Raw genomic sequence first — 25,841 nt, forward strand, 5'->3', positions numbered from 1 at the left:
ATATTGTTTGGTCACACTTCATATCTATAGATTGGAAATTCCTCAGTTTTGTCTAGATGTTATCCATGCTCTTGATTTAAATGAATATTTAATAGTTTGGGTAGTTTATTGTTCCTGTGGCATGGCTTCTAGGAAATAATCTATGCATTTCATAGAGTTGTTCTTTTTTTTTTTTCCAAAAAGACTTTTATGTTCTATGTTTACATTTAAATCTTCCCTCTCTTTACCCCTCTCTGAACAGTGTTACTAGTAACTACACCTCTTCCTATGTCACTAAAGTGACTAAACTACATGCACCTTCACTAAACATGGCTTATGAGCTCTGAAATATTATAAGGTTAACAATAATAATTCACTATGGACACTCAGGAGAGCCTAGATCTCCATTTGCATACATAAACGTACACATTTATATATTTTCAATATATATATAAATATATACATTTATAATACATATACACTCAAGCATACATTTATGCACACATACATGTATAAAAAATAACAATATTTCATACCCAGAAAGAAGACTGAAGGGGAGAAAAGCTCTTCTCAAATATCTAAGTGGTGGGTGGTGGTTTTTTGTTTGTTTTCTTTTGTTTTTGTTTTTTGATCAAGGTAACAGGCAAAAATAAGCCACAGAAGCAAGAAGAAATGGAAATGAGGACAAACTCTATAAATCTGCAGGTCTTTCTATGTAGGCTTGTGGAAGTACACAGCATGAAAATAACATGAGTAGAAACAAATAATGCTACAAAGTGACCATTTATTTAGATCTTCCGTTGTTTATGCTTGTGTGGCTATACATTTTTTTTTGTTGTTGTTTTATTTAATCCCAGAAGTCAAATTGTTCTTTTTTCATGAGCTAAGGCAAGAGGGACACTAGCCTGTGCAGTTTAAAAAAGAGTGCACATAATTCCAGCATGCACAAACTGAATACAAACAACATAAATAGGAAAGCACGTCTGTCATCAGGGACATAAGGATGCAGAACCACACTATAATGCTGAATAAACAGGGACAGAGGTTTCACATCTAGTCCAGCTCTTTCCAAAAGCTGTTGCTTTATAAAGACAGAAAAGAAGGCTAATCTGTGACTACTGTCACAAGTTCTGTACAATTACTGAGCTTAAATTAGATTTAAAAACAAGTTGGGTGAACATGTGAACATATTCTTTGCTCTCTATTTTATTCTAGCTAGTATATTAAATGATATGAATCAATTCAAGTTTTTCTTTTAATTCATAAAAACAACTTCTCAGAATATATTTTAGGCCTATTAAAGATTTCTGGTGTTTAACTATTGAAAATCAGAATTTACCATTGCTATTAAGTAACTTCAACATAAAGCAGAAAACACTCCAGCTGAGATAGAATTAACAGATATCAGCATTAGCTTGTACTCTCTCATCTTCTCCTTAAGGAGTTAATTTTCCTTTATAGACTTTTGTTTGGCAGTGTAACTTTCAAAGTGAAAACTTCCGTGTTTATGTTAAAAGAGCTTGTTTGAAGAACTGCATGAAAATCATCATTGTCTGTGTCAGCTTTTAAGTATATTTATCTTGGGGGCTCTTTCATCTTCCTTTGTGGAACATTCAGGCTTCAACATTGCTCATAAAGGAAGAAAATGACTCCTGCTTCCGGTATGAGTCTGCACTGGCTTCCTTCTTGGCCTTTTTGTACAAGCAGTTACTTCAAATTTGTATGTTACGTTTTAACTAATTCATAAGTGTAAGATTTATGTGATGGGTACAATGATAGCAACTTTATAGTGTTTCGATACTACCCTGGAAGTGTGCAAAATGTCAGGTATGCATTTGTAATAAACAAGTTGGATAGGAGTCTCAAATTTCTCAACAGATCGGATTCTTGATATCCAGAAAACAGTCTGGTTTTGACTGTTTTCAATGGGTGAAACAGATCTGTGGCACGCTTTCATATTTGATTGTCTGAAATTCTCATTGGATTCTGCAGGGTGTATCTTCAGGACATTACACTACACCTAGATTATATTTAAAGCTTAAAGGAAAGCCTTCATTAGTTTTAATCTCCCACATGACTCTATTGCAGGATTAGAGGTCTGAATGCTGCAGTGTGTTTCTGATAGCTGTTACTTGCATCAGCACAGAACTTATAGAAAGGCACAGGCTAGAAGACCCAGATAAGAAGTTACTAGGAACTCCTTCTCTAGTGCATACCCTCTTTCTATACTCAGTAACCTTTAATGAGCTTTTTACACCTTTTGTACATTTCTTCCCTCACACTAGTAACTCTCTACTCCCTGACATTTTCATTTTCCCTCTGCATTTTTTTTTCCTGTCCTCACGCCCCACCCCTATTGCCTTCTCACCTCAGGAGAAAGGGAAATGTTGTGACCTGCAACCAGGTTGCTTCCCCACCTGCTTCCTGGTGACTGGTCCCATGAGCAGAAGAAAGAGATCTGCAGGTTTGGTACTTGCTAGCAACTGGAACCAGTAAAGAGTGGTCCATTGACAACTGGATCAAACACAAGTTGGCCTGGAGGGGAAACACACACCTCTGGTTGGTAACAGCATGAAAGCAATTTCTTTTAGTAAGCACAAATGTTTTAAGTAAGCTGCTATTCAACAGCCAGGTTTTCATGTCCCCTTGCTGAGCCCCTTTGAGAGGATTCATTCCTTCTTTCCTCACTAACGTTCTTTGAGTGTTTGCATTTCTGCATGCCTCATGTGACACACCTCAACAGAAGGACCTGATTTTCAGAAGTGAGTGCCCAGGTCATTGAACAGCTAGTATTGGCACAGTGGTTGTAGCTGTGCACCCGAAATTTGAATCTTATCACATCACTGATCACTTTCACACATTAAAAAAAAAGTCTGCAGCTTGCTAGCAGCTACTTTACAAACAGGAAAGGATGCTAATTGCGTTTGGGGCTTCTTGTTACTTGCAGGTTGTTTACCTTTTGCTCTAGCTGAGAGAAAAAGTCACATGCAAGCCTTTCTAGCTCTACTCTACTTAGCTTCATTGCCTGATGCAAATCAGACTGTCAATTAAATCTTCATTTCAGGACAGTAACAGTAAAGGAGTTTTTATGTGACGTCAGAGTTTAATAGTTATAGATACTAAAACCCTTACAAAGCCTTCATATTATTGTATGCTACCTCTGGATTTTCTGAGTAGTTGTGTTCATCAAGATCTCACACTTGATGCTGTGGGAAACCAACCCTGTCCATCAAAGTCCCGCTTTTTATTGCTACATCATAGTACAACAGGTATGTCTAGGTTCATTGAGAACATACATAAAAGAGTCCGACAAGATTTTATAATGTTACTACAGGACTACGTAAGATAGAGGAGAAAAAGTTTTTTTTTTTTTTTTTTTTTTAATGACTGCCAATGTAAAACAATATTCAGTTAAAAAAATATTTCATTTAATTTAATTTTCTACCATGTAGATCAATTAGTAATTGAATACTACAGATGCTAATATGCAGGGATGACTTAACTGGAATTTGAGATAAATGTCAGTAACAGTTTGCAATGTATGCGGGTTTAGCTCTGCCTCATTCTGTTAGGAACAATAAGGGAGAAAAGACTTATCCTAAATTATATAAAATAAAATAAAATAAAACCACCTTTGGTTATTTCCATGTAGTCATCTCAAAGCCATTTGTGAAAACATCTTATCTATTATTTTTGCTTGAAAAGAGGAATCCAACGTAGTTATTAAAGTGATGTTTATTTTGTCAAATAGCAGGAGGTACACCATCTGACTGCTTGGACCTATAGGGTTGGTCTCAAGTGCTCTGTTATCATACCATGCTAACTTTCAAAGATTGTCTTAGGGGAGATGTCTTAAATCCATTGCCCTCTTTATGGCTGGTCTTGAAAGGGCATTTTAGCCAGTATTGATTCCATATTTGTCAAAGTAAGCACAATTATTCAAGTATAAATTTCCATTTCTACCTATTTGGGGAAACCACCAGGCTTATAATTCATTCATGGCTGGGTAACTACTAGGGCAATCACTTGTAAATTCATGTGGTATAAACATCATCTGTTTGTTATTATTAGCCTGGCTTTTCAGAGTCCTGCTCAAGCTACAGTAAACTCAATTTGTGCCGTGGGTGTTGGGCAGAATTTCTGAGAAAGTACACCAGGGATGCAGAAATGCCTGTTATGTCTCCACAGGGATACTGAAATTATACCTACTTGCTAGATGCTCTCTTAGTTCAGAGAGAAGCCGCTCAGGATCCCGTGTACTGTCTTCTATAAAACATCCTGTACTATTGGGGCTGGCAGGGGTATCTAAGTCTTCATTATTTCCCTTTAGGGAAAATAACTGGAATGAGAAATATCAAGTATAGTTGCAGAAATACAGAACCACAGATTTTTGTAATAATTATGGTGAAATAATTTTAGACACAAAAAACACTAAATGAACTACTACTAGCAAGTATAGTCTAGAGAAAAAACATGGGCTGCTAAACAAGCATCTTTTACTTACTACATAACAGTCTAAAAGTTTTTGTAAATCCTAAAAGAGAACATGCATCATTGTACTTTAGAATATCCTTCCTAGTTAACTTTCTATGCTTTCTGTACCAATGGCTCCTAGTTTGAAGAAGACCATGCCACCAAACTATTAATTATGCACTATCATGTGATTTTTACAGATGATCTTTATTGTCAACATCTGGTTGCAGATCCAGCTACCTGGGGCAGCATGGACCCAGCTGTTATACTGCAATGGAAGCAGCACGTGTCGCATGGAGCCCTGTCAAGGGGAGCCACTTCAGGTACATCTACACATAAATTTCCAACATTAGGAGCACCTAGCACCTTCTTTTCCTATAACATAATCAGTTGTACTCCAGCCAAGCTCATAAGCTTCAACTGAAGGTAGTCTGTGGTAGATCACTTCTCTGTGCTCTGGGAGGCTTTCTGAATTACAGCACTGTGCACATAGAACATGTAGTTCTGGTGTAACTTGCTGTAGGTGCTGTGTCCAGAGCACTAGTAAGCAGCTACATGTGCACTGGTTACATTAAGAACCATCTAGAGACTCCATTGGTGAAGATGTCTTGGCTGTATTAGTAATCACAGCATGTTTCCTCACAATGGAATACAACACTCAGTACTAGCAAACTGGTGGAAGGTTTTGGTCTGTGCCGCTAACACTCTCCCCAACAACTCCTGGGATATTTCAGGAGATAAGACACATTTCAGGGACCATCCCTGAATTGCAAGTATCTTACTGTGGTTTAGAACTGACTAGCACAGAGGTGCTACTCATCTCACATCAATTGGTCTCAGTGCCTGGGAGCATTTCCAGATATATTTGATGTAGTAACATAAGCAGAGATTGAGAAAGCTTATTTGGCTTTGGGCTTGAAACAGCCCTTTGCAGATATTCTTCAGATGGACAGCTGAAGGCAGCTTCAACTTTTAGATGAACATAGCTAAAAGACTCCCAAACGCTGGAGCAGCACGCAAACTCTCAGTCCTGCAGGAACTGACCAAGGACTGGTAATAGCTAACACCCCTCCTAATTCCTTGTAGACCTGCCACATTTCTCTTTGCAATGAACTTTCTTTCCAGTGCGTCCATCAGCTTTTCAGGTATCCAGGGAGTCCCAGCAGCCCCAGCCTGAATTAAGTGTAGATTGACTGTAGGGTTACTTCAATCCTAAAAACTTAATTCAAATCCGAAACCAAAAATATAAGGAGCAAGTATCTCTTCTTTATTCACATTATGAATATACATAGTGTAAAAAGAGAACAAATGCTTGTAACACCAGTCCCTAATTCTCAGTTCTCTCACAGGAGAAAAAAAAAAAAAAAAAAAACAGGAAGGTTTTTGGTTGATTTTAGTTTATTTTCAATCTAGCAATATAGTAACCCATGTTGCAGATCTTCCTTGCCCCAAAATAAGGAAGCATAGACTTTATTTACCCCTCGTTTTAAAAAAGAGTAAATGAAGGAAAAAAGTTCCTTTTTCTTAACATTTAGTGCTTAGTTCCAAAACTGGGTTACATATAGAGAACTTAATTCCTGAGAGCTTATTAATAAGGTTCACAATCCTAGATTTAATGGGAAATACTATTGACTAGCTGCTGTGAAAATGAGGGAACAATTTGGCTTTGTTCATTATACAAAGTAAAGTTGCTGTACCGGTTGCAAAGGCAATGAAGTATCTGCACTTTGAATTTATATCCACAGAATCCTTTGATTTTTGGAACTTTCTGCATGTGTTACAAATCAGTGGGAATTGCCAGATGTTCCACACTTCTCAAGTCTAGCCCTTACTTAGTAGCCATAGACGCATGAATTCAGAAATCTGAGTTTCATGATGCTAGTTAAAAAGAAAAAAAGGTCTGTGGAGCTCTTGCTCTGAACACTGTTCTTTTTGAATTTTCTAGTGTATACTTCCACTCTCCAGCTTTACATTTCACAGCTATATAGCTTTTGAGGCAGTTTCTTACTGTGTAATTTGAGGATTTAGCATTCGTTTCAGTTATCTTAATGTCATAGGATGAACCTAGACTGCTTTCCCTGTAGCATTTTAAAAACATCTAAGTTATTAAAATGGAGTAATATTGAAAAATGTAAAAATTTTGGTTCACTTAAGCATTACATTGATAGTGTTTTCTGTCCTATGAACTAAGATGTGCTTAACAAAAGTAGAAGCTGTTGCTGCTACTGTGCAGCAGCTGGCATGAATTCAGTTACTGTTTGTTGCGCTACCTTCCTGAGACCCAAAGAAATGGCAATTCAGAGGAGACTGTTCCAATGCACGACTCTAAAAGTAACTTACCTAAAGAGGTTATTCTTCCATTCTGATTACTCTGCTGTGCTGTAAAAAAGAAGCCAGTAGAAAACAGAAGTGGAGAGTGAAGTGAAACATTTGACTGACAAACAGGAAGGTGTAAACACAAAGGCACAGGCAATCTTGGCCAGCTGAGACAGGCAACCTGTTGATACATGACCTGCCTCATTTGGATGTGTTGCTGAGAAAATTGTGAAATTCACCTGTACTGGGCTATTCTGAAGCATTTATAATCTGTGGGATCAGGAAAAAATACACAATTAGGATGAGATATTCAGAACGATGAAAAGCAAGTTTTACATTTAGACTATTCAAACTCCAGTTACTTCCAAGTTATTAGCAATCTGGGAAAAATCTGCTATGGAAAAGAGCACACCTACATCAGTTAATGGTACAAAAAAATGGAATTAAACTGCAATGTCACAGAGGTTAGCAGTAATCGTTAGCAACAACAAACTGCTATTATTAAAGGATGAAGTTGACATACATTTGTTTCATTCATTTCATAGCAATTTTTTTTTTATAATCTCAGTGCTAGTCTACCTGATGGTGCAGTATTTTATTATGCCTCTTGCATCCTGAAATTACATACATTTTAAAGAAAAAAAAACACAAAAGACAATTACAATCACTCAAAGTTGTATGGTTTAAGGTACAAGGCTCCAACTTTGCTTAAAGGAATGACTACTTTCATTCCATGTGTACTGAGACCTTGTCTACAAACACAGTGAACAAATACACTCTAATAAATATAAAGAACCAAACATCAGTAGAAATTGATCTTACAACAGAGACCAGTTCTCTACTACTGAAATTTGCATTTTCCTAACTTAAAAAAAAAAAAAAAAAAGTCCACATACAAAGCAAAATAGGTAAACGGAAGTCTAAGCTGAGCAAACATTGTCCTTTGTATTCAGTGCCAGTTGTAGCAGTCTTTTGGAGGTAAATCATAATTTCTCTCTTCCTCTTCAGGTCCATAATCTAATGGCAGACCATAATTGTAATCAACTGTTACAACCGGTAATCTTTTGCCTTGTTCAATCTCTCTGGTAGGTTCACCTTGAAAAGTTTTTCTTTCATAGTCTATTGAACTACCTTCCTGGTGTACAGATGAAGATGGATGCATTGTACGTGAAGAATATGGTGCAAATCTGTTTTTTCCTCTGTTAAATTCATCCGAAAGATGCACTCTCCTATTGTCTTCTGGACAATTTGTTCGATTACTGTAAGAAGAGCAAACATGCACAATTAAGTCTTTACAAATAAAACAGTTCATTTTATACTCTCATTATGGTAGAGTATATTGTGGTAGTATTGTGTGGTAGACAGCACTTAAGAGTTAAATACAGCATCTGTACTTCAACTTACATGCTTACTGCAAATAGTTTTTTTGTATTTTATAGTAAGTCAGTTTGAGATGTGCTTTTCATGCTAATGACTCAGATTAGGGATTCTCAAACCATTTCATAATGACATTCAAGCATGATATGGATGGACCACAATTTAGTCACGCCATTTGCTCAGTGTTCAGATTCAATAGTTTAAATTGCATTTAAGCAAAAAAAAAAAAAAAAAAAGTAAACCCAATTTTTACACTGTACAGTTATTTTTTAGGGGGTTGAATTCTGAAGGGATTCGAGTATAAAGGTAACAACATATGAAATCCATTATTTACCTATAGCTTCTGTTAAAGTCATCATTATCAGACCCGTAATCTCTATGAAGTGAAGGAGATGAGGAAAAATGAGGTTCCAGTACATTTTCATGGGAGGAAAAAGATTGACTTCTGAAAATAATTGCAAGAATTGCACATTAAGAGGAATACAAATGATTTCAGGCCTTTGAAAAGTATTAATTAAAATTACTTCAAATGAAATTTTAATAGAAGTATCTTAACTTTATTAGTTCACCATGTCAAAATATTTCTTGGTAATGATACACTGTCCTCTGTTTCACCAGTACAATGAAAATGATTAAATCAAGCTTTACTGCCAAATATCTGAACTATGTTCTGAAAGATAAAAAAGTATTTTTAAATATTGTGTCAGAAACTTAACTACCGAATCCAGCAGGTTTAGCAGTAAGTGGTATATGTATTTGGGAGAATATGATGCAAGTTCATAAGCAAAAGGATTTCTAGGAAATTATTAACTCATGAAATAAGTGAAAGTTAGATTTCCTTTTAGTATTAATGCTTATTTCAGTTTGACTGAGGACATAAATAAAATTTTGTGTCCTCTTCTGTCTTGAGAATTGCTGTTTAAATCTAAGTTTCTATACAAAACAAACTGGGAAAAAGTTTTGTTTCAAGCTAAGTCTGAAAAAAGTAAAACATAAGCTTTAATTTAAAGAAATACAATCTTCTAGTTTAGGAAACATTGGCTTTCGAAATTACAACACTCCAGCTTAAATCAGATCCTTCCATAAATCAAAATGTAAAGAGGTAATTAACTGATCATTCACATATGATTTTAGAAGGATTATTGTTTCAAATTATTATTTTCTTAATATTTATATATCGAAGAACTAATTTGAAATTTAATTTAAAAGTGCTGAGCTCTACACTTTTTCTCTCTAATCCTGGCCTTACAACTAAAGTGTGATTTACCTGTCTGAACACCATCCACCTGGCAAGTCATCGTGACCAGGATGATCATGGAAAGGTCTTGGCCTTTGTCCTTGCCCTTTATTAACATAATCAAAATCTTTTAACTGAGGCTGTTCCTGTAAGTCATCATAAGGCTGATGGTCATGAAAAGGTCCGTGCCTTTGTCCAGGACCTTTATTATCATAATCTTCTAGTTGCATCTCTGTTTGCAAGTCATTGTGCGGTTGGTTATCATGGAAATGTCTCAACCTCTGTCCATGAGCACAATTAACAAATTCAAAATCTCCCAGTTGCACCTGTGGCTGTAAGGCATCATGGGACTGATAGTCACGGAAAGGTCTCGGTCTTTGGCCAGGACCTTTGTTGACACAATCTAACTCTTTTAACTGCATTGGAGTCTGAAATTCGTCAGGAGAATGGTGGTCATGGAACTGCCTTCGTCTCTGGCCACGGCCCCTGCTACCAAAATCAAACTCCTTTGACTGCATATCTTCCTGCAAATTGTTGTGGGATGGATGGTCAGGGAAAGATCTCTGCCTTTGTCCACGGCCTCTGTTAAATTCGAAGTCCCTTGAATGTCTCTCTGCCTGTAAATCATCATGGAACTGGTGTCCATGAAAAGGTTTCAGCTGTTGTCCAGCTCCCTTGTTACTGAAGTCTAGGTCCTTCAGCTGTGTATCTTCTTGGTAATCGTCATAGAACTGGTGATCAGGAAAGGGCCTTCGCCGCTGTCCTGGTTCCCTATTGTAGTCCCAGTTTCTCATCTGCATTGGTGCTCTTAAATCATCTTGAGTCTGATGGTCATGAAATGATCTTCGTCTTTGTCCAGCTCCTTTATTAATGAAATCGAAATCTCTCAATTGTATCTGTCCTTGCAAATCATTCTGAGAGTGCTCATCATAAGCTCTTAATCTTTTCCCAGACCTGTAAAGAATTTCTTTCTTAAATAGAACATCTATACTCCTAAGTTATTAATGACAGTAAGCTTTTTTAACTAAGAATTGATATGAAAGACATTGCAAGTAATATATATATATATGTATCACAGCTACTAAGAATCTAAACAGTAAGAAAGATTATAAAACTTTAAAACAATGTCATAGTAGAAGCTGTGACAAGCATTCAATTGTAATTCTATAGTGCTTGTTCAACAGGCAAAACCAGTGATTCCAAATTAATTAAAAATAATTGCAGACAACTGCAGAATAATAAAGAAGGAACTCTAAAATTTTCCCAAGTAAACTGATTACTCAGCAACTTGTCTTCCCTTTATCTTTTCAATTTTTTTCTTATTCCGTAAATATAATGTGCGTGAGTAGGCTATATTCATAAAATGTGTTTTAAATTAGAATATTTATAGTACTTCCAATGTTTCAAAACACCATACCTAGTTGTTAAAATCAGCTGACCTTCTTGTAACATTGTAATGCATTGCTACTCTAAAAACAACACATAGTAATAAATAATTATCTTTCCCACTCTGGGGAGTTTTGGCTTTTAATTTCACACTTCAGCCTATTACCCCTGAAAATCTTCATTTGGGAATCGTTCCACAGGTCCTTCCATGGCATGTGGAGGAGGCACAATATCCTCATCTGAATCCCATACATCCATTCCAAGGTTACTAGGAAGAATAAAAACAGCTCTTATAAGCTTATTATTATTATTATTATTTATTTATTTAAACATACTACTGAGAGAGAATAAAAAAAACAACAAAGATTATTCATTTGAGAATTACAGCAATTTTTGGTTAAATTAAAGCTACATGTATCCATGAATTTCTCACAGAACTTCAATCTTGTAAAACTAGTTGGGGGAGGGCTGCGGAGAAAGCAAAAAGAATACCTAAACTTCATACATTTGGAACAACATCCAAAATATGAGACAAGCACCATACTTACTCAAAAATATGATATGGAACTAACTTTATGATTTAAGTGTATAAAGGAATGATAGCATTAAAACAAGAACAAAGGGCATTCAAATCAAAATAGGACAACCCAGATCACTCATATATTATTTTAAAATCAATTTAATGCTACAAGATATCATTGGTAAAGTAACTTAGTAAGATGTAAAGGTTAGCTGTTCTTATGTACAGTAGGGTGTGGATATGATAAAAATAAAATATTTCTTATGCATCAGGATAGTCTACTATGAGCAACAGAGCTGAGAACAATCTGCTACTCTGAGTAGTTTTTCCCATACTGTATTTTCCCCTTAGAACTGTTATATTATTTTTTAAATACCTGATTCTACCAACAACAGCAGGCAGACCAGCGCTCGTAATGAAATCTATGCAGTGGCTCTTTTTCAATTTATAATGATAGAATACAGACTCGGTATAGCTGGAATAGTACGATACAACTACAACAATGCTCAATAGTACAACCTCAAAAGATAAACAAAGGAAGTACATTGTATTTCATGTTATTCATATCAGAAGTCTTGCAAAATATGTCTGGTTGTATATTAAATGTCTAAGAGGGGGTTAATTCTGGCTTATGAATGTAAGTGAATTCTTCAAAATACCAGTAAACATACAGGAAAATCTTAAGCATGCAACTGAAAGCTTTAGCCTACCTTCTCATTGGTTGTGTTCTGAGATCTGTGAGATACACAAGACCATCTATTCGATGACCTCTGGCATCACCAAAAGCTAAAGAAAAAGAGATGCGAGTCTAATGAAACGCAAGCAAACTGAGCCACGAAAATATGAAAAGGCAGGTTTCTGCTGACCACGAGATTCTGAATTTGAAAAAAGTAATTCGCAGTCATACTAATGCTGAAGTATTTAATAGTGTAGCAAGCTGTGATCATTGTAGCTTTTATTTTTTTTTATTTTAAACAACCAAAACTAGTAGTGGCAGCAACCTATTACTGAAAACCCCTTCAAAGCAAAAGAAAAAAAAATGTTAAGCAGCTGAAATATCCTCCTATGGTGCAATTTGCTAAGCTCAAAACTTGTTTGGAACAGAATCAACAGTCAGAGAAAACTTCTATGGAGGTCAGCACATGAGATAATTCTAAGGATAGTAAAATAGAATTATAGTATTTGTGAATACGATTGTAGTTAATTGTGAATGACAACTTGACATTTGCCTTAGTTCAAAGTGTGTGAAATACCTTGGATTGCTGCCTCTGGATCCCAACCTTCAACATCTATAAGATATCTGAAGAAAAACATGGTTAGATCATTGTCCCAAAAGGGCTTACAGACTAATATAAAGCCACTATCTTTTTGAACACTGATTTTTGCTTTTATACAACCCTTACCTACATATAAGGTAGCCGGTTCTATTAATTCCATTAGTACAGTGGACACCAATGAGTTTCTCTGTCAAAATGGAAAACACAGGCTTTAATAGTTCAGAAAATAAATTTACTATGAAATTAAAAGAAGATAAAAAGAAGTATTGTACTTTTCTAGTAAAGCAATGATAAATAACGCTTGCTATTTTCAAATTGATACTGTCACTCCCGTAAAATAACAAACACACTGAGACAGTCTAGCAGCAGTTAGCTCACTGCTTCTAAACCTGTGAAGACTGAGATTAACTCTGCAGACCATAGCAAACAATAAAGAGGGATGATGAATAGGACATTCATGCTATTACATAAGTTTATTCTAGGTTGGTGTCCTAACCCTTCAGAATTTACTAAAAATTATTAGTAAGAAGAATCCTGAGAAATTTTAGGGGGTAATCTGGAACAGAGGGCAAGTTACAATGCACAAGGTAACATAAAAATGGAAGTTCTCACACCTCTGAATTTATATAAACACTGCCAAAACAGTCTTACTAGCTGGAACAGTAACAAATTAGGAATTGAATCTCTTGATTCTGAGAATAATAAATAATTAGATTTAAATACAGCCTATGCTTTGTCCCATTAAAAGAACCATTGGATCAAAACAAGGAAAAACAATTATTTCCAAGTAAGTTCCCTAAGGCCAAAAAAAGAGCAAAGAAAGAACTTGCACATTAACTTTCTGAATAAGGACAAAACCATCTTACACTTTTTAATTTTCCCACTACTTCCAGGTTAGGTTCTTATACCTGAAATTTAAGCCAGAGCTCTTTCATTCAACAGAGCTGACCTTCCACTGCAAAACAACAGTTACATTCTGCAGCAAAAACTGTATGCACTTGGAAATTTAAACTGTATTTTCTCACAGAAAATGCCAGAGTAACCATAGCAATTAGCATGAAAAAAGTCTGAAGGAATGACTCTTCAATATCAGATAGATGAACAGTTAAAATCTGTAGCAAATAAAGCGAGAAGGTAAAAGCTGCAAACAGGCTGTGGCAAAGTGCCTGCAAATTTATTTCCCTGAAAAGCACTTGTATCATTCCAGGGAGAATTGTACTAATGCAAAAACACTAAAATGGCAACAGATCCACATTGTGGAAACACTGATGTTGTGTCTGCAAAATGATTTTTAAGAATTGCTAGGATATGAGGGCAATAATGGGTTTATAATTTAGAAAACTGCTATGTGAGACTAAACGGTCTCCATTAGGTCGCCCACAAATATCAGTGCCCAGTGCCATCAGAGAAACTCTGTGCTATTTAAAACATCCATAAAGGGCCAGCAGTTGTGACACTGAACTGATGGAGGACAATTTGAGTGAAACAGATAAAAATCTTATTTCTATTGAGTACTATGTCAGCTAGGTGGAGGCAACTGATTTAAACCTTGTGAAACAGGTACTTAGAAGGTGGATTTCAGGTGAAGGCATTCAACGAGCACTGAACAGGGAAGACTTCCCTAGCACAATCAGACAAGTAAAATAAAAAAGCATAAATACAGCAGCATCAAGGAGTACAAAAAGGACAAACCTGAGATCCCAGATGTCTTAAAGAATCTACTGTGATTAATATAAGATGCAGTTAACACTGAAATAAAAATTTTGGTCTTTTACAGCTTAAGATGTTGATATTTACCGTTTCCTGCATTTTCCCACAGGAATTTTCTGACCCACTTTTTGAACTGTAGGATAGTAGCATTATCAGGGACTTCAAGTCCAACAGTGTAAAGTTTCTTGTACTGCACACTTTTAGGTAAGTCCTAGCAACAAAAAGAAAAAAATGGTGAACATTATTGAAATCTTGCATCAAGGGAAAACCCTGAAGCAGTATCTATAATAATGCCCATGAAAAACAGTAGCTCAAATGCTGCATAGAAACTGAAAATGATCTTGACATGACTGTATAGAGACATGCTCTAAGAAACTACCATTTGTGTTTCTGTTGTAAACACCTGATCTCAAAGAATAGTTTGTTTCTACACAGGACTTTCTTATCCCTAACAATAAGGCAGACCATTAACTAAAGAGAGCAGATTCTTGTAATTCCATTCTAACACATTTAACAACTATTAGCAATAGTTACCCTTCCCAACAATAATCATATACACACATCTGCACGCTAAGCATTTCAGGTCAATGTACATTCGAAGATTAACATTCAGTTTTAACAATCCTATTTATTTTCCTTTTCAATAGGAAGCAATCAAAATTGTTTGGACTATACAGGTAACAAATTTGAAATAAGGTAATTTTTAAAATGCATACTTTTTAGTGGTTACCACTGAAGATGAGTAAAGAAACTACTAAAAAAGCCCACCTTAGGCATAAATGAGAATGTCTTCAGGATACAGGCTGAAAGTCTTCAGCATCTTTTCTGCAGTGCTTAGTGCTCAAGTCTTTATCCATTATTCTAAGCAACCATAATACAAATAAGCCACAAATGTAACTAGCTGGGGGAGAGAGTTATTTCCTCTGTGATAAATCATTTGGTTTCTATTAGAGCCACAAAGTAAGTTTAGATGGCTCAACTTGTCTAGTCGAGATGAGCAAATACATAAATACTTTAAAACAAATACGGCAGCAACTATTTTATTTTTTATATTCTTGCATTACCTTAACTTCATAGTATCGTGTAGTATATGTTAAATCAATAATTAATCCAAGCTCCACATTTAGGGCTTTCATTGCAGCAATTAAGTCTTTTGGTGTAAATTTCTGGGTTGGGGTAAGCCTCTGGTTAATTGCCTACAATGAAAATGGAAAAGAAAAATTTGCTTAACTTCTAATAACAAAACATTTGTAATATTCAGCCGTGTTAAACAAGAAAACATCAGTTTATAAAAGTGAATGTTTACACTATCAAAACCATACCCATGTTTTATACAGATTAAGAAATGAAAAGGAACCAAATAACAAGAAACCAGTAATTTGTTCCTATTCAGATGAAAAGGCAACAAAATGTGGAGTAACTTCCATTTGCACATTAGCAAACATTATTTGGGTAAGTACTGATTTGACAGTAAAAAATCCTACAAAATGCTGCATATAGATATACACAGATTAAGTAACTAAACAGGAAAAAGCAAAGCACCCCAACCCTTTTCCCCTAAAACATATTGTACAAAACAAACTGTACAATAGCATAAAATTAACTGTGTATTTCACAAAAAAACATTGTGACAAGTTGTGATATCAGAGTTCACTTATTCTAAAGGTTTTAACTTTCTCCCCAGAAATGTTATGCAGGCATTTTTATCCTCGCTTCATCTCTTGGCAGAATGTATAGAACTAGAAAATTACTGCATGTGTAGCACTGGAAATATTAAATAAGAGTAAAATACAGTGGCTAAAAAAGCTGCATGTTGGTGAACAATGAATAATTGATTTCATTTTGACAGACACAGTGGAAAAATTGTTTACTCACCCTATTGTAGCTGTGGTTTTTGAAACGTGTTCTCCATTCTAGGTATGAAAATGCCTCATGCGCAAAACTGGATTTTCTCTGAATAGTGTGCTGTTCACTGTGAGAGCCTTTTGACACAGGCTCTGTTACAACCCATAAAGACAGTGGCAAAACAGACGCAGCAGCCTCAACCACCTCTCAGTTCCTTTGTCAATAAGAAATTCAAGTAGACTGTACTCAGAACTAATGGAAAGGAAGGCAGCCACAGACCACACACCTCTCAGAACCACAGATGCTATAGGGTAACTAACTACTCCATCTTTTGACAGTACAGATTCTAATTTACGATGCTAGCAAGCAAGTTGAATCAAGTTGAGAAACAGAGGCAGGAATTCTAATTAAAGAATAAACAGCAGGACATTCCCAAGCTTTGATTAGGAAGCTTGAGCTAAAAAAAAAAAATAGCATAGAAAGCACATAGAAGTATTCTGTCCTAAGTATTTCAAAAATTGGTATACTGCTGAAAAAAGTGGAGGTTGTCTAAGTTCAAACAAAATGAAGAGTAGTCAGTTATCTCTCAGCTACTCAGCAGTGTTTTTTAATAAAATTTGCAGCTAAATTTACTAACTTTGAGGTGACAAAACACGAGTCTGCAGAAGTCTACAACAGAACTTGAAAGAATTTTTTCTTTTACTATGTGAACCCACAATTAACATTGAGGGGAAATACAATTTTAAAAAATATGACACCTGTAAACATATTGCTTGGTTGAGTAAACAGTCACATGTGTTATGAAAGACTATGTATTGAAAGACTTTGAGATTTTCTGAAAAACTCATCAAGAATTCTGCAAAAATGTCTATCCTTTTATGATCACTGGCTTATGAGCTCCTTACAGGCTATCACAGAAGATACAAGGAGTATCTTGTATCTTGTGAGAGATACAAGTGAGCTGCAGGGGAAGTTGGTGAGTATCTTTCTCTGAATCTAGAGAGACAAGGAACTTGAAAAATATGCAGTGAAAAAATCCTGCATAGAGCAGTATGTCTATGCAAAAAATGGTGCTGGATCAAGTGGAATTACAGGAGCTGCTGATGCAAAAATCTCTCCTACTTAAACAGCAAAGAAGCTAATTATAAATCTACTGAATCTTATATCCACCAGTGGATAGATCTACCCTCTGGCAGCCTCTGGTGGAAGACATGCGGCTGTTGTGCGATCCATCAGTACCATGGAGAATATGACCAATATCAGGTCTGAGATCTTCGGTGTCAAAGCAATAGAAACATCATACTAAAACTGTGTGAAAGCAGCTAAGGAAGTGAACACTGTGAGCATTGCACTTCAGTCACTGTTAACAGAATTGTGACTGAAAACATAAAGGGCACTAATATGCCATAATAATAATATTTTTTTGTGGGGGGGAAAACTGCAGACAATATCTTAGACAGAATATTTACTACTAACTGCTAAGATTATGTCTAGCTGTTGAATGTTAAAAGAGCTTAGAAACATCTTTCCTGTGTATCTGAAGCAGGGACTTAAAAAAGTGGTGTGCAAATCAAGTGTTAATTTATATCGAAGGGCAAATTTGCAGCCCTATCCCTCAATCCATCAAAGAACTGATGGATTGAAAAAAAGACAGCCTCCACATTTTGTCCTGTCACAAAAAATGTGGAGAACTGGCTCAGTGTATTTAATAGATTAAGACATTACTCCCTCTTAGTAAGAATCTAATGGAGTTACTAACACATTAATCAAATAAATCTACGAATACTGCATTTCTCCATATCACTATAAAAGTTTTTGCTTACAGAACTGGTAGTATGGATCCCTAATTTTTAAAAGTACTACAGTAGCTGGAATCTTTTAATAGCCTGATTTCCATAAACTTGTATTTGGGCTTATACTGCCTGGATTGTTAGTTGTATTATAAGCCCCTCCATAGTGATAATTGGACTTTTCTCATAACAGTCAAGAAAAGATGTTAAATAAGATCATGTATTTAGGAGTGCCAAATCAAATCAGAAAGTGATCAAATCAGTTTTCCTGATTGGTTAGAAATGAGACTGTATGATTTTCAGAAGAATAAAAGAGTAACATCAAATACAAACTTTAAAAGAGAGAGAAAAAAAATATATTATGTACATAAAGCCATTGGTAGATGACTGGACTGATTATTTAAATACCACAAAATATTTTTTCATAAAACTTTCCAGAAGCTTGCACGAATATTAATGCTATTCATTACTTTTGCATTGTATTTAGTAGAGACATTCTGTAATTACTGTTTATACATACCCCTTTTAAAGGTACTTTAAATGCAATAAATCTAGTTCCTGGTATAGGCTGTCCAACTGGTGTCAAGCTCCTCCATCTGCAATGAAGTAAACATTTATTATAAGTATTTTCAAACAACACGATTCAACAGAAGACGCGTTGCTCCATATAAAAATTCTAAAATAAAGATATTACCTCTTAGGATTAAAACTTTGGTAAAATAGTACATAAAAATAACATCTCTTTAATATTATCATAGTTATTTCAAACTATGTGTATCTTACATAGCAAGAAACCTTGTCACATTAAAGCTGTGTTAAATATAATAGTTATTTAACACTTCTCCAATCATAAATGGTAGCTGTCTTTTTTTCCTATGATGAGCCATGCAGCCCACTAGCATAATATATTAAGCTTTAGATTTACCAACAACAGGATCCAATAGTTCTTAAATTCTTTGACCACATAATCAAGCAGTTGTAACTGATATGCACAAGTGTTTAAAAAAAATGACCACTTTAATCCTTATAGAAAAATTTTTTATTTTTTTAAATCCATCATCAAATAATAACCTGTTTAACCAAGAAACTTAAGATCTTTTTAGTATCACTATAACAAATATTTTTTTCTTATGGTATTACATATTTGAATAAAATTAATGGATCCACATTCTTCTGGGATAAATGAAAGAGAGTTGCCTAGAAGATGCCAGAAGAATATCAACAGTGTTACTACTGGATTGATCAGCTTATTTAGCATGCCACACAATTTATGTAAAGACACTCCTATTATTTGCAAATCTAAAATCAGGATCCATAACAAAATGAATCTTTACTGTCCATAAAGCACTGTTATAAAGAAAATACTTATAACATACATTGTGCACAATTGCTGTATGTCCCCAAATCTGCACTTATTCCACAAAGTGGTACTGAGATATTGTCGGTACATTTGAAAACAGTCTTTTTCTTTCCTTCTTTTTTCAACTTCCAGAAACCTTCATCCCCTCAAAATGTTAGGGCAGTACTTACAAACAAGTAGTGCCAATATTACGTAAAGGGTATGGTTCAACAGGTAAAAATAAGTCTTTTTGTATTATAGTTGGCACAAGTTTTTCAATTTGGCTGAATCAAACACCTTTAAAAAGTTGCTTAAATAACAATGTCAATTACTATTGTTAGTTGCCTAAATAACAGTATCAGTTACTAGTCTTAATTACTTAAATAACAATGAAACGCTAAGTTTACATTCATTAAAAAATACTAAGGTAGATTTCGCAAATGTGTTCACTTTGTAATATGCTTCTTTTTCAAAACAACAGCCTTTGCTTCACTTCCTCTTGGCACTTTGCAAAATACGAAGAATATTCCAACACACAAAAATTTAGCAAAAATCACTTTAGTATGAAGACTTATGTTACAACACTTGAAATGCTAGTAATTCCAAAACCCCAAAGAACTGGTGTTCACAAATTCTACAGTGTGCTTGAAGAAACCCTGGACATATCGCATTTCAGAGATGCCAGTATTTTTAAAGCATATGAAAAACTTTATGTGAAAAGTCAATTAGCAGATCGATTTTACCTTCATTGAGGTGAATTACTAAATTTAGTTGTAAAATGAGAAAAACAACTTCTGAAACTGTTTCACTTCTCTTAGTTTAAGACAGATAAATTGTACATGAATCAAGATCGCAAAAAGTGTTAATATACAGAAAATATTACTGAATCTAACAAAAACCATAACATAATGAAGTATCCCAGTGATAAGATTTTATCTAATTCATGTTATAAATCACTCCGTGATTCGGTGATGATCTAAAAAGATACTACATGCTATAAGCCGTGTTCAGATATATATTTAATCTGAACTACTGTTAAAATTAATGAGAAAATCAGGCTTAACAAGTCCAGCCTCTTGCTATTTTAAAATAACTCTGGAAATTACTTTTCTTTATTTAAAACTTTTGTCCATTTCCAAATAAAATTAGAAGATGGGCTGTGTCTAGGGATATAGAAACTAGTACCAATAACACTAAAATGTACAACATACTTTACAAAAGTAGGATTTAACTGGACAAGCAGCCAGAGGCCATATTCACATATCCATGTTTAAAAGCATTCTGAAGGAAGGTTGAAGTTAAGCATTCCAGCCACAGAAGACCAATCAGCCTATGTAGGAAGACAGCTTGATATCATAGGTTAGAAAATCAGGTCTTCTTTCATCAGCTTTCTCTTGGAAAACTATGAATGGAAATCTACCGTGATTATTGCAAATTCCAAGCAACTAGAAGCCAGCAATAAGTTATTAAAGATTGCTTAAAAATCTTATTTGCTATCATTAGCAATGTGACAAAGACTGGAAAATTCTGAACTTTTCATCAATCCTCTCACAACTTCTGCAAAAATCAGCAAAACCTGGCAGCTCTATAGTAGAAAATAACCAGAAAACATTCTTTATCAGAAAATGTAAAGGGTATATGTTGCATGTTACCTTTAAAATAATAATAATAAAATTCAGCATGCTGATGCAGAACTAAAAATGATCAAAAAAAAAAAAAAAAGCAGATCAAAATTAAGCAAAAATTGCCTAAAGGAAATGAACTCAATTATTTTTGTGGTTGATGAAGGAATATAGTTGGGAAGTAAAGGTGGCAGGGCTTAAGTAAAACTCCTGAAGTCTGGATAAAGGCTGAAAGGACAAAAGATGGATGAGTTACATATCTTTGAAACAGCAGTTACAGAAACAAAGACAAATAGTATTTTAACAAGTATTTTAACAAATGAGAATCATGAAACACAATTTGTGTCCTGCTTGGATGGAAAGAAACCCATGAGTCAAAGGTGTTATTCAGAAGACTTGACACAATCATCATTCCTGTAGCAGTGATTAAAAAGTAACAGAGGCTTGAGTTAAAAAACAAGCTGGACATGAAGTAGCTGAAACATGGCAGTAAGAGTTCCCTGAACAAGGCAGTGGTGTCTCACTGAGATGCAGACACAGAAATAGATGTGTCTTGAAACAGATTTAGGCATTTGCAATTATAGAGGGCAGAGCTATGCCCTCTATACTGAATACCATAGAACTGATGGTATTCACATTATAAAGACGTTGTGATAAGAGTCTAAGATGGAATCACATAACAGTTACATACTGTGCACACACAATGCATTTATAGTTAGAGTATTATTTCTCTACATTTTCAAATAGGTAAACAATCCATGGACTACATGCAGATCAAGATCTGAAAGGCAACAAAATTTAAATTATTTAATTATTTGCCTTTCCCAGTTCAGGATCATGTTTTGTCTTTGTCACTTCCCAACTACCATCAAGTATCACAGAACTGAGGCAGAATTTTGCCCATACAATTGTTTGCTTAACAATTCAGGTGTTTCTACAATTCTGAAGCCTATTATGAACATCTTATGGTTATGAACCTACCTTGGAAAGTGAATTCCTAATCATTCAATAAGGATAATACAGTAGCTGTAGAGAAACTTGAGTATGAAATACCGGGAGCTGCAGCAAGACCATTTAGAAAATACTATTTGCAATCTCTCTTCGTTTTTGGCTACTGCTACTACACGACATACACACAGCTCTATTTTCCAAGTAGCTTCTGTAGATACCGTAACTGATAATTGTTTAAGAAAAGACACCCCTAAAAGGTCTATACATGTTTTCAAGATAGAACACAGTGCACTGGTCAAAAGCAGATGGAAGAGAATATAGAGAGCTGTTAATCATCTGTTAAAACAGATTTCTCCCTTTCCTTTACTTCAGCCTGTGTCATAGCTTGCAAAAAGAACAGTGAATGTGCAAAGCACAAGAGAAAAAGTCTCCTCCCCATATCAATAAGTAATTGCATAGCTTTGCACTTGTGGTTGTGTATTGAAACACTAAAGCCGTGCCTTAAGAGCTGTATGGCAATGATACAATCATTACTCAGGTATTATAAGTAGTTTCTTCTGATACCACATTTTTTAAATGAAAACATTCTATGCCTGACAGTATGAAGCACTTGTACTTTACAATTAAACTCTCGCATTACTGTAATCTTTATCTTCCATCCACCCTTGAACATGCATTTCATAGACCAAAATACAGAATCGGTTATGCCAGTCTTTAACACTGTTGTAAATGAAATGCTGATGTTTTGAAGTCTGCACTAGAATAAAAAAGTATGTTCACAGTGTATAGGTAAAAATAATTCAGTTTTATCTTTATAATAAAAAGACCCCACTCCTGGGATTTTATTTAGACCCTTTAAGGAAAGCACACAATAAGGTGGTACTTCTGCAGATGCTTTTCAAAACTGAAATCTAACTTTATTAAATTATACTCACAGTAGGACTTGGGATATTGATGCGCACACATATATAAAGCAGTAAAACCATCACAGCACTGTGGTAGTTCTTTAGATAGCTTGAACTCCCTCTACTGGCTAGTTCTCCCCTAAAACACCATCATACACAACTACTTACGGACAACACTGTTTCAGACACCCTGGTGGAAACTGCAGTCGAACAGACCACTTGAATCCCTCTCTTATAGTACACCTCATTTTGATATAAAATTATCTCCCTAGTGTGACTTTATAGGACTAAGACTGCAATGGATACTGCACACCTTATCTCTGCTCCGAGACTTTATTGGGAAAAGGGAGAAATAATTTTTACTATAAAGGAGTACAGGAGGTCTGGCCTGATTTGTTAATAGTATCAAAAAATAATTATCTGAGTAAGTTGAAAACACTTCAGTATCATGACTAACAGGAGTATCATCAGTTAATTCTAGTTTTACAACCAATTAGTCTACAGCAGATGTTCCTCTCCTTGAAAGAGGCACAGGTGTTAGTTTCTAAGCACAGAAGCCAAAAGAAGAGTCCATTGCTTCTTCCATACTTACAGATGAAATGCATACAGCCTAAAAGCAGCTCCAGCTCAAAAACAATGGGGAAAAATAAGCACCTGATGCATGAGAAATGTTTTCATAATAATTTCTGTGTATGAAGAAAACAAGCCTGACAGTTATTATTCAGACTTTCTCTGTTACTGCTTGCAAGCCTAACCCACTCCAGAGTTTAATCTTTTGTGTCCACTTTCTTACTGAATTTTCATAGAAGCTTAAGTAGCACTTCCTTAAATTTTATTCTAATTTTAATCCCTGAGTTTGTCTGCTACGAAAAAAATCAGTTTCTTGAAGCTTTGCTTTTTTTTTTTTTTTTAATTTTGCATAACTTTTGTTTCTATTCGTTGCTTTTAGACCACCGTATTTCAGAGGAAATTATGCTTTTTGTATTTTATTGCTCCTCCTAAGCATGTTAATAAACTTTCCCTGAAACCCGGATAATGTCCACCTAAACAATGTCCTCCTAAAAAAAAAAAAAAGAAATATTAATTTTAAGTTATTTTTCCATTACAATGTGCCTTTCTATCTCAGCACATACTTTTACCCAATAAGTTTGTAATGCAGTAACACACGGGTTCAACTTTTAAACTTGGACTTCTTTTTAATAGAACCTGGACATTTTCTTAATAGAATTGAAGAATAGAACCGTGTTTATTTTAACTGAGACTATTTTGTGGTCCCCATATGCACTCCCATTCAAGTCATCAGAAAGCCAGTAGAATAGTGCTTTTTTTATTGCTATTTTCATTGATAAAACTTTTTTGTTCTCTTCTTGTATAACAAAACAAAACTACTGGATTGTCTTTCTGGACCTGAATGCTCTTCACGTGCATGCAATCACCTGCTCCCATCTTATTTGTTCTTCCCCAACTCTTGGTAGCAAATGTGAGTAAGGATGGACTACACTCCAGTACCCCAGAGAAGTATGCACCTGAGGTTAAAGTTAGGAAGAAGGGACTCTGGCTGATGAAGGAGACGTGCTCACAGACAGGTTTGAGCATTATACTCACCTAGGGGATGAAGGGTTGGGCTGTCTTGGAGAAGGTTCCTACCTTACCTGGCAGTAAGTGGTGAAGATGCTTGTGGCAAGCAAGCGCCTGGGGCAGCGAGTGCCCCTTCTCTGTGGGCAGGACTATGCCCACTCCTGCCTCTCTTAGTGTGAGGGATACTTACCCATCGGGGATAGTATTCTTCTTTACCATGCTGAAAGCAGGAGCAGGCAGAGCAGGAGACAACGGTGAAAGTGCGCACTGCAGCAAAGGAGAGAGAACCGCGCAGTTAACACGGTGCTAATCTCTTTCTGCATCAATGGGCCTTTTCACAGAGCTGACTCTCAAGGTAAAATAAACGCAGCTGTCAGCTCGAAGCCATCCTGAACGAGTTCTGCCGCCTGCAAACTAGCCTACTTTCTCCACTGTTACGGTACAACAAGAGGGAAAGACAACAACTCACCTCTCCTCTCCAGGAGCCCAAAAGAACCGGAGAGGAGAGGCGGCGGGTTGCTAACTCTAGCAGCAGCGCTGCAGGGACGGAGATCTTGCTGGCAGCCCCGCTGCGGCGGCTCGGAGCAGCCCGCTCTGCCCCTGCGCTCCCGGAGCGAGACCTCTCGCCTCAACGAGCAGAAACTCCGGGCAGCTGCAAGAGGCGAGGCCAGCACCTCAGCGAGATAAGGGCGAGAGCCTGCCCCGCTCTAACCCCGGCGGGTCCGGCACCGCCGGGTCCTGGGCACCGCCAGTACCCGCCGGGGCCGGGAGCCCCCCCTGCGGCAGAGGGGCCCATGCCCGCCGCTCCAGGGCGGCCGCGGCTCCCTCCTCAGAGCCGCCACCGAGGTGGGGAGCCCCGGCCTGGGACAGCTCGGAGGCGGCTGAGTCGAGGGGAGGGGAAAAGAAAGAAAAAAAAATAATTAAAAAAAAAGCGAGACGAGGGCAAAGGGGAGGTCGCGGCCCGGCAGGGGGAGGCTGGGGGGGCGGGCTGTGGCCAGGGGGTGGGCTGTGAGGAGAGGGGTACGACTCGCTGCCGGGGAGGGCCCGGGCGCCGGGGAGGAGCGGGGCTGCGGGCGGCCCGTACCCTGACAGGATCCCCCCGGCGCACCAAGGCTGGGCCGAGCCGGGCCGCGCCGCACCTTCCCCAACGGGGCGCCACTGCGCCTGCGCGCCGCCCAGCCCGGCTTCGGCGCGGGGAGGAGGAAAATGGCGCCGGCTCCGCCACAGCCGGGGCGGCCAATCGCGAGCTGCTGCGCGTGCGCGGCGGGCCCGGCGGCACACGGGGGGGGAGCCGCGGGACGCATGCGCGTCGCGTGGAGGGGGCGCGGCTGAGGGGAGGTGCGTGTGGGGTCTCGGTGTGTCGTGAGTCGGGGGTGTCCCCTGAGGGAGCGCGGGGCTGGGCTCTTCCCTTCGCTCCTACAGTGACTGCTTCGTCTCCTCCTCGTTCCCCGCTCGTTTTTCCAGTGACCCCCTGCAGGACCGCCCACCTTGCAGGCAGTCTGCAGCCTTGTAGCTCTTCAGCTCCCTCCAAATGCC

The 25,841-nt window shown here is 36.9% G+C and overlaps 1 protein-coding gene across 9 annotated transcripts; it reads right to left on the reverse strand.

The window, feature by feature from the left end:
* Positions 1 to 5,698: 5,698 nt before the first annotated feature.
* LOC101797887 (uncharacterized) lies at positions 5,699 to 25,541 on the reverse strand. 9 transcript variants are annotated; one of them, XM_038181154.2, is made up of 13 exons: positions 25,390 to 25,541; positions 24,775 to 24,957; positions 24,496 to 24,572; positions 18,431 to 18,506; positions 15,340 to 15,471; positions 14,363 to 14,486; positions 12,692 to 12,752; positions 12,542 to 12,588; positions 11,999 to 12,074; positions 10,935 to 11,036; positions 9,413 to 10,336; positions 8,480 to 8,590; positions 5,699 to 8,027 (listed from the first exon to the last, which is right to left on the reverse strand). In XM_038181154.2, exons 3-13 carry the CDS (start codon positions 24,522 to 24,524, stop codon positions 7,718 to 7,720), a joined length of 1,992 nt encoding a protein of 663 aa, XP_038037082.1. In that variant the 5' UTR covers positions 24,525 to 24,572; positions 24,775 to 24,957; positions 25,390 to 25,541; the 3' UTR covers positions 5,699 to 7,717. The 9 variants fall into 9 exon arrangements, with proteins under 9 accessions (XP_038037082.1, XP_027315947.2, XP_038037081.1 ...); XM_027460146.3 differs by lacking the exon at positions 24,775 to 24,957 and having other exon boundaries at positions 25,390 to 25,534; XM_038181153.2 differs by lacking the exon at positions 25,390 to 25,541 and having other exon boundaries at positions 24,775 to 25,363.
* Between the last annotated feature and the right edge of the window lie 300 nt (positions 25,542 to 25,841).

Source organism: Anas platyrhynchos, chromosome 6 (genome assembly GCF_047663525.1).
Source record: "Anas platyrhynchos isolate ZD024472 breed Pekin duck chromosome 6, IASCAAS_PekinDuck_T2T, whole genome shotgun sequence".
Lineage (NCBI taxonomy): Eukaryota > Metazoa > Chordata > Aves > Anseriformes > Anatidae > Anas > Anas platyrhynchos.